This window comes from Papilio xuthus, unplaced genomic scaffold (assembly GCF_000836235.2).
Source record: "Papilio xuthus unplaced genomic scaffold, Pxut_1.1 DF827679.1, whole genome shotgun sequence".
Taxonomy (NCBI): Eukaryota; Metazoa; Arthropoda; class Insecta; order Lepidoptera; family Papilionidae; genus Papilio; species Papilio xuthus.
In genome coordinates this window covers 1,559,503-1,576,827 of record NW_013530970.1, presented here as the reverse complement: position 1 = coordinate 1,576,827, position 17,325 = coordinate 1,559,503, and the positions used below count along the sequence as shown (strand labels likewise).

The window sequence follows — 17,325 nt, the reverse complement described above, 5'->3', positions numbered from 1 at the left end:
CCGTGCGGAATTTAAAAAAAAACATAATAAGTAGCCTATGTGTTCTTTCATACTATGTTCTACATCTGTGCTAAATTTTAGTGAGATCCATGCAGCCATTCTGAAGATACCTCGTAAAAAACATCCATCCATCAAAACATTCGCATTTATAATTTTAGTAAGATTTAAACCTTTGAGCAGATGTTTGCATAATAACACATAATCATATTTCGTTTAATAAACAACTGATTAGTGACAATTGATAAGATTACGAAAAGATTAAATTACATTTTTAAACTGTGACTAAAATGATGACGTCTTAAATTCCCACGATCTCTACAAACACAAACAAATTCAAAGTATGAAGTAAAAATCTGTTTGTTAGTAAATTAAATTAAATTTTGGCGGTTAAATTGTGTAAAGCTCCAACGGGGTGTGTGTACAGGTTTCCAGTGCAAATAACTTTCTTTTCCCCTCCAGTCTCGTCTTGCAATGGAATTTACCTAAATTCAAACCCAAACCTTAAAACAAACTTACGTATGCGCGAAAACCATAACCGTCTTTGTCTGTCTGGTAAAACAGTAACAATTTTGCAGTTTTCGTGTTTATCTGTTGTCTTAACAATTTTAATATTATTCCGTAATTTAATATATTTATGTATATTTTACAAAAATGAAAGCTTACAGAAAATAACAATAATGGAGTAAAATATATCAAAATACTCCACCACATTTAAGTAACAGTGTCAGGGCTGCAGAGAAAGGAACCTCCTCACAATACGCGCGGTTTCTAAAATAACTACCTTTCGAATCCAACTGTTTAGCGAGAGCTTCTTAAGGCAATGGTCGAGACTCATCGCTATTAATCCATTTACGGATACGATTATCGCAATAATGGTAGTCGATTTCAAATGTAACTTAGGTAACCTTGTTAGCTAAGACTTAGTATATAACAACAATTATTCGGATTCAGCTTTCACGAGATTCTTATATATATAAATAAAGATCTTAATCCACAATAATGCAAAATAAAACATGCTATGTGATTAATAAAAGGCGCTGTATTGTTGCACTGTAAACATATTCAACTTAATTAAAAAACTTTAATAATTTTGGTTTCTGTGCAGACAATAAAGCAGCGCCAGACTGACGGTCTAACGGCAATGACAAAAAAAATGTTTTGTTGTTTAAAGCAGCTTAAAGATACATTGGCACTCATTTCATCTGATCCTCATATAAAATCCTCAATCTCAAATTTTGGCAGAATGGTTATGATTATTGTTGGCATTTGGTAAAAAATAATCAGTACGTCATAAGTCACTGTTATCTGTCACCCAAAAGATCTGTCAATGTCATTAAGCTGTTCGTCGGATACGTGATTTTATTCAAATTTTTAATTTCGGTTGTTATGTTTAATTAAGTATTAATAGTATTACTAAAATATATACAAGTTTTATTTTGAGAGAAATGAAATGTTATGTGCCAGGTCCCAACGTGAAAGGTTACTGACATTCTATTATTTGAATTAATTTCTTTGGTATAAAATTTTTCACACTTTGTTTTTAGTTTTAGGAAGAACTATACATGCATTAGCAAGATTCGGAGATGAACTATATTTGGAATCCTTAGTAGATTGTGTTCGATTAAGAACACTAAATACTGCAGAGTCAGCTTATGCAATGGTTAAATTTAATAAAAACTTCTTTTCATATTTTAACTACAATTATAACTCAAATAATGATAATGATGGCCCTAAGTGTAAAATATCGATGAAGTCTGCTCTAAATACTTTTAAGTCACCAGCTCATATGGATAAACAAGTAGAGAATTTAGAAATTAAACTAGAACTAGACCAGTGTAAGTTAATTTTCCAGTTTAAATGTAAACATGGGATAATTAAAACTCATTATGTGTCAATTTTAGACAGTAAAGTAACACAAGCAGTTTACACCAAGGATTTAGTGCCAAATCGGTATGTAATCAAAGATAAATCAATAAATTTTTATTTATATCAGTTTTATATGAAATAAATTATTATGGTTTTAGAATAACATCCTCACAGAGAATTCTTTCCGAAGCAATTAGCAACTTCCAAAGTTCCGATGACCAAGTCACATTAGAAGCATTGTCACATTCAATACTGTTAAGAAATTACATCGATGATAATATTGATTTATCAAAAATTATACGAACACAAATCAATATTAAATCGGAGGAATTTGACAGTTATACCGTAGATGAAGAGACAGCAGTGACATTCACTATGAAAGAATTCAAAGCATTATTAACATTTGCGGAAGCACTTGGCTTACCTATTCAAATACAATTTGAAACAACTGGTAAACCTATAGTCTTTATTATCCACAATGGTACAACGTTAGAAGCACATTTTGTGCTAGCAACCACCAAGCCAGATGTGACCACACAAGCATCCACAACGCAAAAAAGTTCAAGGGTTGAAAGAAATAAAAGAAAAGACTCAAGTAATTTAACAGAATCAGCAAGTAAAAAACCACACTTAGAAGAGGATATATCAAAATGTCTAGATGAAGATTCACATCTTTTTAACTTTGTAGATATTCCTAATGAAGAAATTCCTACGAATAACTGTGATAATAGTGTTAATGTAGAAAATAACAATTTAGTTGATATAAAAGATTGTGATAATATACCAGCATCACCTACGTCAAAGACAATGATAAAATCATTGTTCAAAAAATGTTTTGAAAGTACATTTGATCCGAGAAGCACACAAGATGTAGTGCTAGCAGGGAACTCTGATAGTGAATAAAGTTTTCATTTCTTTTGTTCATTTTTCTTTATGCACATTGAAGAATTTCTTAACTTATAATGATAAAGTCCCAGAATAATTATTGGTTTCGATGAGAAGTTTACGAATATGCATAACCTTAATTTACCAAGTTCTTGGCTAAAATTATACTGTAATTAACAAGTATGTTTTAGGCATTACTAAATAGGTTCATGCACTACTACTCAGATAAAATCAGCAATCTGTCAATGAAAATTTACATATTGCAGTTTAGACTTTCAAATTTTCGTTTCTTTTCACCCCTTGAATTCTAAAACGTTACTGTATATCTGGTCATAGAAGATACAAGTCAAATCCTATGTAATATTGTGTAATCACACCCTAACCAGCGAAGTAGAGGTTATAGATTTTTTTATAGAGATGGCAAATCTCTCATTTCAACATCCACTTTTACAAAATTTAAAAAAGTAATAGGCATGTATTCTTCCAGATTATGTTTTACATCTATGCCAAATTTCATCGTGATTTTGAAGTAGGAAAAAAAGGGTCTTGACAGACAGACGGATGGACAACAAAGTGATCCTATAAAGGTTCCGTTATTTTCCTTTCGAGGTAGGGAACCCTAAAAAACAACCAACCATCTAAACTTTCGCATTGATATTAGTAAGATTAATGAATTGGGTAAAAATGAAAAAGTATTAGCACTGCATTATGATTTTATAGTAAAAATATACATACACAAAGAAAATTGAACATTCCTCACAAACACTTGAAGGCTTCGATTTTTATAATTAATTTTTAATATGACAAATTATTTAATTTTTTGATCATGCATTAATGTGAAAATTTGCCTTTAGCTAAAAGTAATATTTATAACAGAATTTTGTTCGAAAGCATTTGATACCTTCAAATTAAATAGTTTTTAGATTAGAATAATTTTGTATGTGTATATTGAATAACAGCAACTGTAACATTACATTGTTATGAAAGCTATTCAATAAAATAATTTATATGCTTGTTTTATAAAAAATGTCTCCAAAAGCTATGTATTTTTAAGGTACACTTGTTTAAAGTTTACTTAAAACTATTATCCAATTGATTTTACAATTCAATAGCAATTTATTATATATTTCTATAAAATGAAACACCATTGTTATGTGCAATTTATATAACCATGTGCTGTTGGGCAAGGTGGACCAATATACAAAGATAATTTTACAAAATATGCATTTATTCAGACAAAATTATTATTAAAATTTCACTACTAAAATTAGCACTAGTGACATGCGGTACAGGAGAACATCAAATTATCAATGTATCGCGGTAACTAAACATTTATTCACAGGCACAATATTAGGCATTGCATTTTACCATTTTTATACAATTATTGTGTGCTCATAAGCAATATAATATAAACATTTTCCACGAGTAATAAATACAACTAAATTATTTCTGATTTGGTTTCTATTTTAAAGAGATCAAACATTAATTACATATGTGAGAGAAGTTATAAGAACAAATGCAGATTTGTTTTTCTATAAAAAAAATTATCATACACTTTTATATCATAACAATAGCTAGCTAACATGTCTTAAAAAAGATGAAAAAGACCTTGGATACTACTTTTAATTTATTATTTATAAAATACGGCAGCGATACCATTTCATTACAATAAGTATTTATTTTAAATCAATTTCAATATTGTCTCTAGCCCGGATGGGTGGGCGCTTGCACTGTGTCACGTTGTGGCCAGCCTGCAATGTCTCGATTGCATCACCAAACACTCACTATCCAAATAAATCAATGAAAAAGGGCACTGTTAATTAGGAACAATCCTCTTGACTCTTTCTTACACACTGTGCTACTTTTCTTTTAAACTCCGAATATGATTCTCTCCACTCTTTCTGCAAAAAGAAACGGAATGAGGACTCGGCTACGATTGTCGGACTGTCAACTGCGGGCAGGTATGCCTGCGAATGTTGTGAACCTAATGTGGTGAAACTGTTATCTCTATGTGTTTTGCTGTAATGTATAGCCCTTTTCCAATTGCAAAATTCTGTTATATTTATAATCCCTCCGCTCCTAAAAGCAATCTTCTTGACTTTTCCTAACACATCTGGCAACTTTCTTTTTGAAATCCGAATATCGCTCCCTCCATTCTTTCTGTGAAGACAAACAATTACATGTATGTTATTATGAGTGTTTTGTATGAAATTTCAAGACACATTAAATGTTAATTTGTCTTTTCAGTAAACAAAAATGATACTTGTAATATGATAATGGTACAAAAAATCACACAAACATTTCAAACTCTTTTCATAGTAGCATCAACAAGCTAAAAATCTTCACGAAACATTAGAGACATTTTTAAGTGTATTTCACACCAACACGGTCCAATAATTCTAAAGCTCTGAACAGAATAGAAAAATTACCAAAAAAAGTATATACCAAGCTCCACAAACAGTTAATAATATTAAAAAACTTACTGCAGCATCAACATTAGCAGGACTCTCATCGTTAGGATCAGCCAGCATAGAAATGACACTTATAAGAATTGTCTCTACCGTATGAACGGGTAACCATCTCTCCGATGCCTTCTCATAACCCCATTTGTCATCTCCGGGCTCATGCAATATTGATATACATACATCACCATTCTTTTCAACTGAAAATTTATTATAAACATTATGAAAAAAACTTGTGAGTACCATTCCAAATAGAAATATGTAATCTATGCCTCCATGTTACATGTGTGTGTTTTGTTTTTAATTAATAACTAAAGAATTAAAGAACTTTTAGAAAGTTAGCATAAATAACAGGCTCTGTAATTTCAGTAGTGCTGATTCCATAAGGCAGAAGTGTGTCAATTTTAATACCAGTATGCTTTTCAAGTACTAAAGCAAATTGTGCAGTCTGTGGATCTGAATATTTTAACTTCAGTTCAGTATTAGAGTGGGTTTTCACTGTCCACATGCTTTTATATAGTAGAGACAACAATGTAATAAATCATTAGAATTTCTGGGTCATTTTGCAATAAACTTAATGAAAAATAAACTATTACTATGTCTTATGTATGAAACATTATAATTAATATGTTTTATAAGCATAATTAATTAGTGTTTGAATTAAAATGATTAATTTGGACAACAAATTTCATTTTGTCTTTGTTAAATATGTCAAGTGTATCAGGAATATGTTTGTCATTGTTTAGTATAATGGAAACAATGTAACTTACTATTTGGATGCCAAATTTCAGTGACAAATTTCATCCGTGGTGGCCTCAAAGGATACTCTTTTGGAAAATGTAAGTGTGCTTTGAAGAATCCACCCTCACTGTGAAAAGATCAAGCACTTTTATCATTAAAAAAAGAAGCAATTAAATTAAAAAACTGTTTAGACATATTATATTCTTGACTTTCCAGGTTAAAATAAGACTTAAATTACTTACCTAACATCCATACCCACTAACAGAAACTTAGGTTCAAAAAAATTATATTTAAATATAAATTACATTTATTATGACAAATGTGATATATATTCTACTTACTACAATGTGTCTGGAGGCCCAATAATGAGAACTTCCCATCTGTAAATGTCATTGTCGTCTATTAATCCAGCAGAAAAACCTTCCACTGGATTTTTGTTTAGTTCTGAAAAAGCAGACGTAAATTTTCAGTGACGTCTTCGTATGCGTAAGTTATAAAACTATACCTACTTTTAAATATTTTATTATTATAAATGTAACGTGATTCTTTGCCAAGTTAGCGTAAACATTTCGAAACACCTAGTCACTTCTTTATTTGACTTTGGCAACGAATGTCTGTCATTGCGAATATTGATTTTACTTACGCGATTAGGTATATAATGCGGAGTTTCATAATTTGTCGAGATATACAATTTAAGTGCAAATTTTAAATGATCCTTATTATTAAGCATTATCGTCTCTAAATTTCGGCACAGTAAGGTCAATGATTGCATGGATACATGATCGCTTGACGCTCACACAATGATCAAAAATAATTTATGACTATATACTACATTTACCTGCTAGTTGCTTTTTTAATAAAAGCGAAGACTGTGGCTCTGACATTAATTACAATTATGAAATTTACCCTGACGACACGAAATAAATGATTTTCCCACAAAAGATGGCTGGCTGAGTTTTGTGCAGTTTGTGAAACATATGAGTTGTTGCTTGTTTCCGGCGAAGCAATGTTGCCATTGCCAATATTATAAGAAACTACCATAGAAAACTACTATTTTAGAAAATACAGATAATTTTAGTAAATAGTATTTGTACTGTTCATTTATTTTATGAATACAAACTCTAGTGCTTGAATACATTTGTTTGAAATGGGACTTCCGCTAGGATTATTAGAGTAACCCTTTAGGACAGGATGGTCTTCGTCATGTCAGGACCTTTTCTGTATTTGTTAGATGTTTGGGACCCCGAACCTGGTGTATATTTAGGTTCTGATTGTTTTACATATTATCAGCTATGGCAAAGCCTCGGAAGTAATTATTATGCGGATTAATTATACCTTTTATCGACGAACAGGACTTCATAATTAAAAAACTTATTTAAGGTTGATTTCTAAGACAAAAGTCTTTGAAAAAACAGAGATAACAATGGTTTAAACAAGGATTTCGCTCTTAGAAACACATGGTATGAAAGATTAATAAAAAAATGAAGAGATGAAAAAATCCTTTTATGCGAGATTAAAACAACGAGAATTAAAACAATTTGTTTAAAAAATTAATTATGTTTATTCAAACCATAATCATTATTAAAATTTATTTAACTGTCCCGTTAACATCATTTTTTACTTTTTTCGTTGGAGGTTCAGTAAGTCGGTTTTGTGATTGTTTTCTTTTATTTTTCTTCTTTTTACCAGATTTTTGATTGTTTTGGGGATTTTTGTTTGCTTGATTATTAACATTTTCACATTTTCCTGTCGTCTTAATTTGAGTTACCAAATTTAATAAAGTTTGGAAATTCAAATTAGTTTTAATTTGACTACTTTCGTGGAATCCTTTCATTGTATTAATCAATTTCTTTAATAAAGTTACAAAGTTAGTCTTTACTTTGAACTCTTCAAGTGTAACAATGGTTGAAAGTTGTTTTTCAAATTCACTTTCTATATTATTTAATTTCGTCAAAAGTGTTTCTGTGCATGGCTTATTCCTATTCAGTGCTCTATAAAATCCTGACAAAAGTTCGATACCTTCATTACGTCTAAAATGGCGTACATCTTTATTAAAAATATTCTCTAATATTATAGTCACAAGATCGTATGTATTATCCCATTCTGTTTGGAGAATATTGTGGAAGAAAATTATTGGAAGCAAACAGTTACGATTTCGGAAATAGTTCTGAAGAGCATCTTTAAAAATGTCAAGAAGCATTGTAGGCTTTTTCTTTTTGGGTGTGTTGACAGTAACTTTAAGTGAACAATGTATTATAAATGTTGCAAAGAAAGTGACAACATCACCTAAAGCTTGGAACATGAAATGTGACCTTCCACCTTTGTCAATAATAGATTTCAAACAGTCACTTAATATGTCAACAGTAACATCCTGTGTGGAAGAGAATTTTCTGATTTTACATAGATTTTTTATGGTTTTTCTAACTCTATTTTCCAATTCTATTAATTGATTATCTTGCATACAGAACTCTAAACACCTCGTCAATGGCGCTATCATTGCTAGACAAACATCCATCGCGGGATCCTTTTCCAAATATATGTCAATTAAATCCAATACTCTGACTCTAAAATCTGATAAAGCCTTTTTATCTTTGCGATCTTTTTTTGATTTCTTATTCTTGCCTTGCTGAAATTGTTTAAATGCTTCTGCGAGAGCATCATCAAGTTTCTTTCCTTCTTCTTCGTTGATTGCATCAGCATCTATACTTTCTGTGTCGGTTTCCGGTGCTGCACTACCTAATGCTTTTTGTACTGCCATTCTTAACTGATCAGGTATTTTCATGTCTTCATCGTCATCATTATCATCAACATCACTGTCACTATTATCACTGTCTTCAGATTCACCATTCATTTTTGATGTATTTTCATCATCATTGTCAGAATTATTGTCGTCAGATTCATCTTTGTCGTCATCATCTGACTCACTGTCTACTGTCAGTGGATTTGCTTCACTTTCAGGGTCTATAACGGAAACTATTTGTCCAATAGACGATGGTGTTAAATATTCCCAAAGTAATCTAAAAACACATTGCACTACAGAACGAAGTACACTGGATTCAATTGACAATATGGAAAGTAACACTTCTACCAAAACTTCAATCCATTCAGGCTCATCATTTGATATATCTTGCTTCTTTTGTTTATTTGCTTTTCTATAATGTTCATAGCAACTTTTTAATTCTTTAATAGAACTTCTAGCAACTTTAACATGTGCTGGCTCCGAAAATAAAAACAATCCCAACTGATAAAGCAGTATAAGAAAAACATTGTCTACTTTCGATTTTGAATCTGCGTCTTCTATTTTTTCACATATCGATGTTACCATTTGCCAACATTCCATATTTTCTGATGTAAACTGCTTCTCAATTTTTGCCCTGACTTGTTCCTTTTCTAATATTGTTGATATGAAATTGCATAATGATGATAAAACAGTAACTAAGTTGTCAACATTCGAAAAACGTGATGAGAAACATCTGTAGAAGCAAGATTTGATGGAACCTAGAAAAAAAGAAATTTATTTTAATTAATATCTTTTATGATTAGACATCTTACTATGGACTAGTAACCCTTAACTTAGGTTAGGCTCCGAGCCCGTCTATGGAGACATATAGTGAGCTGATGATGAAAGATGATAGATCTTACTAATGTTATAAATGGGAATGTTTAGATGGATATTTGTTTAAAGGTACATCTGGAATGCTTTTTTTTATATCGTAAGATGGCAAACGAGCGAGCAGCCACCTGAAATCGCTGAAATAGCGAAGTGACGGTTGCCCATATATATAGGCTTAATGGCTTGTTGTATTTTGACATAGATATAGAACATAGTCCGGACGTCGCGGAAGGTGTCGCGGGCGACAGCTAGTTTTCATAATAATTTTACAAATAGAGTATATAATTTTACCTGCTAGCTCACCACTCACAGCAACTGTCTCGTCTCCACCAATTTTAAAGAAACCAAAACACATTAATAACTTCATATTAGTTATTTTAAACTCCGTATCATCTTTGATAGCATCATGACTCACGAGAAATGATAAAAGCTCTGCAGCTTTAACCCTCTCATTATTATACCAATTTCGTTCTACATCTTCTTTGATGGTTTTCTTTGAAGTATTCATTAAAACATTTTTTAATAGTTTAGCTATCTTCTTTACACCATCGCTATCTAAATCAGCAGCTATAGATTTAATTATAGAAGTTCCTGTGACTTCGGAGAAATTAATCTCACCAGGATTGAATAAAAGTTTCTTTAAAGTTTCAACTCTCACTTTACTTGTAACTTTGTCCGATTTTAATGATTTTGCTAATGCATTCAGTAGTTCCTTTTCATTCTTAATCATTATTTTATTATCATCTTCATTATCTCGTTTATTTCTTATCTTACTGGCCGTCTGTAGACCTTTGAACCAATCCATGAATAGTTTGAAAAAGTTTGTACTTAATAGTTCAGGTATCACTTCAACATTGTCATCAAGATTCTGTAGTATTGTTGTGAGCAGAGAAATGCATACAAGTTCTCTGTTTCTATTATGTTTTGTAAGTTGACTGTCAATACCTGTCACCCAAAATTGTACTAAATGTGATGACTTTGCAATTTGTCGTCCAATTTCTTTATAAATAGGGTGATGTATTGAACTGAAGTCTATTCCCGCCTAAAATAAAAAAGATCGATTTTTTTTTATAAGTTAAAGGCGGCAAATGAGCACCATAAAATTTGATGTTATTTTTTTATATATTGTATAAACTAGTGTTCAACCACAAACCCACTTGATATTAAGTGGCACATATTTTAGTTGATATTAATAAATTCTTACCAGTAATTTTTCACATATAATTTGCAAATTATCTTCATGTAATATTTCAGGAACAGATAACAGTTTCTTTACTTTAACCTTCTTGGGAAACTTTGTACTGACTACTAGAAGAAAATAAAGAGAGTCCAAGTTGTACTCCTTCAAGTCTTTTTTAAAATCCTCTTTAATGTTTGACCATACCACTAATGAGAATTGTTCATCATCAAGCTTAAAAAAAAAATATATGCAATTAAAACATTTTGGATGAAATATTTTTTTCTATGGCATTTCTAGCATAGAGTAATGTTAGTCAGACTTTTCCCTTATGGAGGGTTGTCAAAATATGTACTACTTTCCATACTTCATTATAAGCCGTCATATCTGATGCCAGTACCTTCATATGGATTCTTTCACACATTCTTTCTTCAGTCTTTCCCTATCTTTACAACTATAGAAATTCAATCTCATTACTTTCTAACTTATGTGATTACAATCTCTACTATCACCCACTACTTGCAGCATTAAACTCACTAAAAACTTAGTAATCTTTGTGTTCTTCCACACTATGGTTTTCATCTATGACAAATTTTTGCAAGATCTGTGCAGCTGTTCTAAAGATACTTTCTAGCAATCATTCATCCATACATCCAAACATTCACATTTATAATATTAGTAAAATAATTGCAGTAACATTTATCTATTTTAAACTAGAAATTGTAAACTTACACCATTTATAAAATCAATTAACAAGATATATGCTGCTGTGTTTAAATAAGACTTCTTATTACTGGCTTTCATTAATGTTGTCAAAATTTGTTTTTGTTCTTCTTCTGTACATTTCAACATGCGGCCAGATCGGAAAATGGCACTGCATACTAAAATCTGACCGAGTGCGACATCACCAACCTCCTGAAAAACAAAGTTATAATTCAATTTATTAATGAGTAGAAGAATGAAGAACAAAATGTTATCAATGCAAGGGTTGAAGAAGGCATATGCATGTGGCAGAAATGTTACATCAATAAAGTATTTTGGACATATGTTTTAGTGAATTTGATCCTCCTATTGTAGTTTCATTTAACAACTAGTAATGGATAACCATATTACTTGTGTAATATAAATATCATCAGCTCACTTTATGTCCCCACTGAGAGGCTCAGAGCCTACCCTAAGTTACAGGTGACTATGCCATAGTCAACTGTCTGGCCTACTGCGGGTTGGTTGACTTCCAACATTTCTTTAAATTTCTTTGCAGACATGTGCAGGTTGCATCATAATATTTTCCTTCGACACAAGAATGTTTTATCAATGTACATATGTAAATCAAAAAACATATTGGTAAATGGCGGGTTCAAACCCAGGACCTGCAGATTACAAGTCAAGTGCTTAAACTCCGGAGCCACCGACACTCTCTGTAGTAGCTATCTTTCTGATGTTAATATAATTATGTAAAACTGCTAAGATACTTACACTTTTCGATGATCCATTGGCATGTAGCTCTTTTTTAATCAGTTCAAATAATTGTGTGACAGATATCTGTTCAAAGTTATTTAACAGTGCAACAAGCATTGCAAAATGTCCGGTTCTCATGTCTGGAACATTGGCACCCAAACTTCTAACCACTCTTCGTAAAACATACTGTATTTCTTTTTCACCCTGAATAAAAACATATTACTGTACAGAACTATTGGTGTGAATTCATTGGTTTGCAATGCCATAATATCACTAAATGTAATCAGCTGTATATGTAAGCTCAACATAAGGTTTATTAAATATGCATTTCATTTCTGATAATCAAAATGATAGAAATTGCTGATTCGCATCTAATTTAATGTACTTCTTTGGTGCATTAGCATTAACCAAAACTTATATATTTTAAGTGCTTTATTCAAATATAAATAAAAAACTAACCTCAACGTTCATAAGGCGTGATATTATTCTAACACCGCCATTTAGTTTCACATCATCCTTGTTTGCCTTTAATAACTCAAAGGCATCTAATAAGGAAGATTTTACCTCTAAAGGTTTAGTATTTGATATTTCATTCATTTTATTAATATAACATTGCTAAATATATCACTTCAAATGTCTAAGCTTCTTGAAGGAAATCCGCATGGCATGGCATTGGCATTGACACTCCTAGAGAAGTTGCCACATTGGATTTTGATTAGTAACCAAATTATGGCAATCTTCGGAATTGGTAACAAACAGAAGGGATATTACCCATGTACAATTAACCATAAATATAATGAAATGAAAAAGAATTTTAACTAACAGCACATTATTATATAGTTGTAAAATTTAATTTCTAAGTATGGGTCTGTTCCTAATCCCAAGGATTCAGAGTTTTACTTGGCTGATTTTTGTTTACAATATTGATCATAACATGAGCCAAAATCGTAAAACTTTAACTAAAATAATTTTTTAACGTATTCAGACATATACGAAACCTCTAAAAATAATATTTCTAATAAGATTCGTGTGCTGTTAATTAAGATTTTAATAAAGAAAGGCTTTATAGATTATCTACATTTTAGGCATATCCAGAAAGAGATGCGCGCGCAATTATTATTCCATGTTTCTAAACATGGCAGGACGTAGTGGATTTGACGATGGTAATCCCAGGTATTTAATTTTGAAAATACATTTAAAACTTTTCCTGATATTTACTTGTATTTAGTGGGCAAGAGTTTAAATATTTTGGAAAAAACAATATTTCGCCCGCGCGCAGTGCTTTAACAGTGTTTTTTCACACCGTTAAATTCACATTGCAAAAAAGTGATATTTTATAGAATCGTGTGAATATTAATTATTTACGGCACTACTTTACAATCCCTTGTGCTGTTGTATGATTAGATTTAATCAAAATGCTGCATTTAACAAAATTTATAGGTTATAAATTCATAATGCGTACAGGGACTTTGGAGGCGGTAGAAGGAATCTTGGCGGGCGTCCGCTACCTACCGAGCCTCCCTACAAGGCGTATGTTGGAAACCTACCATCTGGACTCATCCAGGGCGATATTAACAGAATTTTTCCTGTGAGTAAATTTGGTTTGTTCCCACTTTTGTTGAAACTAAACATTGAATGTCTTGTAAAATAAAACCCTATGATGCTTTCAAGTAATTATGTATGTAAACTATTGCTATTAATATTTCATTGTGTCTTAATTCAGATTTTTTGTGTCAGAAAGTTTTAATGACATTGAGCTTATATCCTTTGTTTATTATCCAATTTTAGTGCTGATTATGTCATCATATATATGACTATTAACCTTGCATCTGATAGTTACTATGCTGGAGTAATGATGTTATTAATGAATCCTTGTAGTTTTTTAATTCTATGTTATGTTTTGGAAATGTGACTTATACATACAAATACAGGTAAAATATATTACATGTGTAAGACTAGGCTTTTATAAAATACTTCAAATTGTAGTAATTTTAGTAACAATATTAGTATAAAGTAAAATTTGAAACAGAAATAAGACAAACTTTAAGCTAATTTAACTACAAACTTTAAGTGTACATTCATTATAATATAAAGTGTCATAATGAAAGTTGTTAGCACACTCAAATACTGAATTTCAAGAAACTATTATTTTCTAAGTTGCAAAAGTCAGGTGACAAAGAGTATTTACTTCCTATGAAGTGGTCATGAATTACAGTTAGTGCTTCCACTTAACTATTATCATAAATATGGCATAAAGTTTTAGTTGGAATGGTTGAAACAAATATTCTGGTTCCTCTGGTATTGCTCATGGCCATGGGTGTCAATGAACACCTTGGTGTTCCCGCTGCTTGTTTGCTCCCTTCACTTATAAAAAAAATCAAGATTCTACTAAATATCTTTTTGTTTCAGGAACTGTCCATCAAAAATGTTAGGCTTGTTATGGACAAAGAAACAGACAAATTCAAAGGATTTTGTTACGTTGAATTTGAAGATTTGGATGATTTGGTCAAAGCGATTGAAATGAATGGTGTACTAATCGTAGATGGTAATGTTGTAAAAATCGATGTGGCTGAAGAGAAGCGAAGTGACAGGTATGAACTTAAATTATCTTTACATATGTTCCCCCCGTTTTCATTTAAAGCAATACATAGACATGTTCGAGATGTCTATGGACATCAGTTACTTTTTTTAACAAAATAATTTATTGTAAAAAACAAAAATATTTTATTATCTGTGAATTGTATCTGTATGTTATAAATTATGTAATAAGCCTGTTAGTATATAACTCTGAGTTCTTTTTTTTTGAAGGCTTTAGCGAATAGTTTTGTGTGTTTGTTGAATAATATTAGCATTTAACTTTCATTAAAAAGTTTTTTTTTTTCATTAATATATGGTTGTGCTTAAATTCATAACTCTACACCTACTTTCCGTCTATATTTGTGCTGGCGATAATAATTCTTATTTTTTTAAATGACAGGACTGTCTTGTTTCAATTCAAAGATTGTTAACATGTTATAATTCTATCCATAGACAAATTAAACATTCATTTTGGTAGTTTAAAACCTTTCATATTGCAACACAGAGGAGGTGGTTTCGACCGCGGACGGCGCGACGGTCGTGACGGCGGGCGTGACGGGCGCGGGGGGTTCAGGCGGGAGGGCGGCGGTGCGGGGGGCGGCGGCGGCGGGGGGCGCGGTACGTACGACCACTTCGACGGGCCCGACCGCAGAGGACCGCGCCAGGGTGGAGGGTTCACACATGGTAACACTAACAACTCATTTATAACCATAGAGAGAAGTCTTGAATTCTGTGTTAGCACTGCTGAAACATTTACATAAAACATGTTGTAAATAAAAAACACGAACATGTGAAGTCACCCCTAAATTAGGGTAGACTCCGAGTTCCTTAGTGGATGTATAGTGAGTTGATGATGGACATGTGAAGTCAGTCATAAGTAACCAATCAAACATCTGGTTAATTTATGAATGAAATTATTTTTTGTGTCACATTTCTAATTAAATTCATAAAGAGAATAAAGAGATCAAATCTAATAAATAAAAATACTTTTTATATTATTCAATACAAGTCTTCTCTCTTTGCATGCATTAAAACTAAAGCTTTATGTGTTTGTCATTCACTAATTACTAAATGTACTAACTTTAGCTAAACACTAAATGTAAATACTAGCAAATAATGTTAACTACACAAAAGATATCAACTGACATGTTCATTCATATATCTATATAAATAAAAATAAATTGCTGTTCCGTCAGTTTTACTAAAACTCGAGAACGGCTGAACGGATTTATTTATCATGATCTTGAAATGTTCGTGGAGGTCTAGGAAAGGCTTAAAAGATGAGAAAAATTCGAATAATTACCGGGGAAACCCTAAAAACAGCCCTTTTCTTTTTCCCATATAAACGGCTGAATGGATCTCGCTGAAACTTGGCATAGATGTAGCACATTGTCTGGAATAACACATGGGCTAATAATGTTTTCATTAATAACGGAGTCGCAGGCGACAGCTAGTCGTTAATATAATTCTTATTTACAAAAAAATAACCTAAATCCAGTTTTACTGAGCCTACTTATTTCATACCTCGATGTTACTAAATGGTGTGTGATCATGCACATTCCTATTTGAAAGACACTGTAAGGGAACGTACTCATACTACGTGACTCGTTTAGGGGGGGAGTCTTTAACACGTTAGCTGCCATGTTGGACTATATGTCCGACAAGCTAATGTTTCAACCAGGCTGTGTCGGACTATGTGTCCGCCAAGCCATACTTTCATTCATATGTAAATAATAAGTATATGAGCAATGTAAATTAGATATATTTTTAGGTGTTTTCAAACGGTTTTGGAGAAAATTTAAAAAATATTTTTTTTTCGTTTTTCGAAAAATCATTCTGGCAGCTAACGTGTTAAAATACTACGGTCAGTCACAGGAGCGGGGGTGGGGGGCTCAGGTTTTTGTCACGTAGCCATTAGTTGTTCTTTTTCATAATACATAATTCATTAGTAACTTAAGTATGCAAGCAGTCTTAAAAAAAACTTAGAAAAAACTAAAAAAATGGGTCATGTAGTATAGGTATGTTCCCTAATGTTTATTGGTAATCAGTACTTATTAATATCACCATATTTCATTAATTTTACTATATTTTAAGTTCTCATTGGTTTTCTCCACGCAACAATGCAACTTGTTACTAAAATATGTTTATTCTGCTAAAGCATTTATCTTGCATATATTAACATTTTACACTTTAGAACCCTCTGAGTACTTAAAGGTAAGTGGAGAAATTGTGTACTTTATTTATTTCATACAACAGATGTTTTACCAAATCTATATAAAATGTAAAGTTTTTAATTTTTCCTTTCATAAAATCCATACTCGGAAGATCCAAAAGAGGGCACATTGATCACTTTACCTGAAGGTTGTGTTAGCGATTACGTTAGATGGCGCTGATGTTATTTTTTTGTCTAATAAAGAATTTAATGTAAGTAGTTAATTTCATGATAGTGTATAACTCTCTGTCTAGTGAATGCGTTTGCTTCAGAGCGGGAACGAGGCGGCTCATCAGGCAGCGGCGGGGAGCGGTGGGGCGCCGGCGGGGGCGGG

The 17,325-nt window shown here is 31.8% G+C and overlaps 4 protein-coding genes across 6 annotated transcripts in view; 2 read left to right on the top strand and 2 right to left on the bottom strand.

The window, feature by feature from the left end:
- Positions 1-1,320: 1,320 nt before the first annotated feature.
- Positions 1,321-3,260, top strand: Rad9 (cell cycle checkpoint control protein Rad9). 2 transcript variants are annotated; one of them, XM_013312049.1, is made up of 4 exons: positions 1,321-1,479; positions 1,545-1,835; positions 1,902-1,950; positions 2,025-3,260. In XM_013312049.1, the coding sequence occupies exons 1-4, from the start codon at positions 1,446-1,448 to the stop codon at positions 2,767-2,769; spliced, it is 1,119 nt and encodes a 372-aa protein (XP_013167503.1). In that variant the 5' UTR covers positions 1,321-1,445; the 3' UTR covers positions 2,770-3,260. The 2 variants fall into 2 exon arrangements, with proteins under 2 accessions (XP_013167503.1, XP_013167502.1); XM_013312048.1 differs by having other exon boundaries at positions 1,545-1,950; positions 2,025-3,258.
- A 234-nt stretch (positions 3,261-3,494) lies between these two features.
- On the bottom strand, positions 3,495-6,965 carry Ube2g1 (ubiquitin-conjugating enzyme E2G 1). 2 transcript variants are annotated; one of them, NM_001312427.1, is given in 5 exon segments: positions 3,495-4,911; positions 5,235-5,413; positions 5,984-6,081; positions 6,296-6,398; positions 6,793-6,904. In NM_001312427.1, coding segments are annotated over 5 exon segments (507 nt in total). In that variant the 5' UTR covers positions 6,839-6,904; the 3' UTR covers positions 3,495-4,830.
- eIF4H1 (eukaryotic translation initiation factor 4H1) overlaps positions 6,401-17,325 on the top strand; it is a 12,166-nt gene continuing 1,241 nt past the window's right edge. The window contains exons 1-6 of the mRNA XM_013312233.1: positions 6,401-6,440; positions 13,288-13,375; positions 13,667-13,790; positions 14,612-14,793; positions 15,285-15,452; positions 17,302-17,325. The exon at positions 17,302-17,325 is cut by the window's right edge and continues 152 nt beyond it. Coding sequence (XP_013167687.1) covers positions 6,437-6,440; positions 13,288-13,375; positions 13,667-13,790; positions 14,612-14,793; positions 15,285-15,452; positions 17,302-17,325 — 590 coding nt within the window. The 5' untranslated portion in view covers positions 6,401-6,436. The remainder of the gene's footprint in view (positions 6,441-13,287; positions 13,376-13,666; positions 13,791-14,611; positions 14,794-15,284; positions 15,453-17,301) is intronic.
- Mybbp1A (MYB binding protein 1a) lies at positions 7,526-12,879 on the bottom strand. Its single transcript, XM_013312229.1, has 6 exons — positions 12,662-12,879; positions 12,221-12,406; positions 11,477-11,659; positions 10,772-10,978; positions 9,859-10,609; positions 7,526-9,452 (listed from the first exon to the last, which is right to left on the bottom strand). The coding sequence occupies exons 1-6, from the start codon at positions 12,797-12,799 to the stop codon at positions 7,543-7,545; spliced, it is 3,375 nt and encodes a 1,124-aa protein (XP_013167683.1). The 5' UTR covers positions 12,800-12,879; the 3' UTR covers positions 7,526-7,542.

Bases quoted from the DNA above. Each gene is read 5' to 3' on its own strand.
- Mybbp1A (XM_013312229.1), bottom strand. From the start codon at position 12,799: ATGAATGAAATATCAAATACTAAACCTTTAGAGGTAAAATCTTCCTTA. The intron at 12,407-12,661 runs GTTAGTTTTTTA...GTTTTTATTCAG, and splicing joins CACGCCTTATGAACGTTGAG to GGTGAAAAAGAAATACAGTA. The intron at 10,979-11,476 runs GTAAGTTTACAA...TTTTTTTTTAAG, and splicing joins TAATTGATTTTATAAATGGT to CTTGATGATGAACAATTCTC.
- Ube2g1 (XM_013312232.1), bottom strand. From the start codon at position 6,838: ATGTCAGAGCCACAGTCTTCGCTTTTATTAAAAAAGCAACTAGCAG. The intron at 6,399-6,792 runs GTAAATGTAGTA...CTGCTTTTTCAG, and splicing joins ATTAAAAAAGCAACTAGCAG to AACTAAACAAAAATCCAGTG. The intron at 6,082-6,295 runs GTAAGTAGAATA...ATCTTTTCACAG, and splicing joins GGGCCTCCAGACACATTGTA to TGAGGGTGGATTCTTCAAAG.
- Rad9 (XM_013312048.1), top strand. From the start codon at position 1,446: ATGAAATGTTATGTGCCAGGTCCCAACGTGAAAG. The intron at 1,480-1,544 runs GTTACTGACATT...CTTTGTTTTTAG, and splicing joins GCCAGGTCCCAACGTGAAAG to TTTTAGGAAGAACTATACAT. The intron at 1,951-2,024 runs GTATGTAATCAA...TTATGGTTTTAG, and splicing joins AAGGATTTAGTGCCAAATCG to AATAACATCCTCACAGAGAA.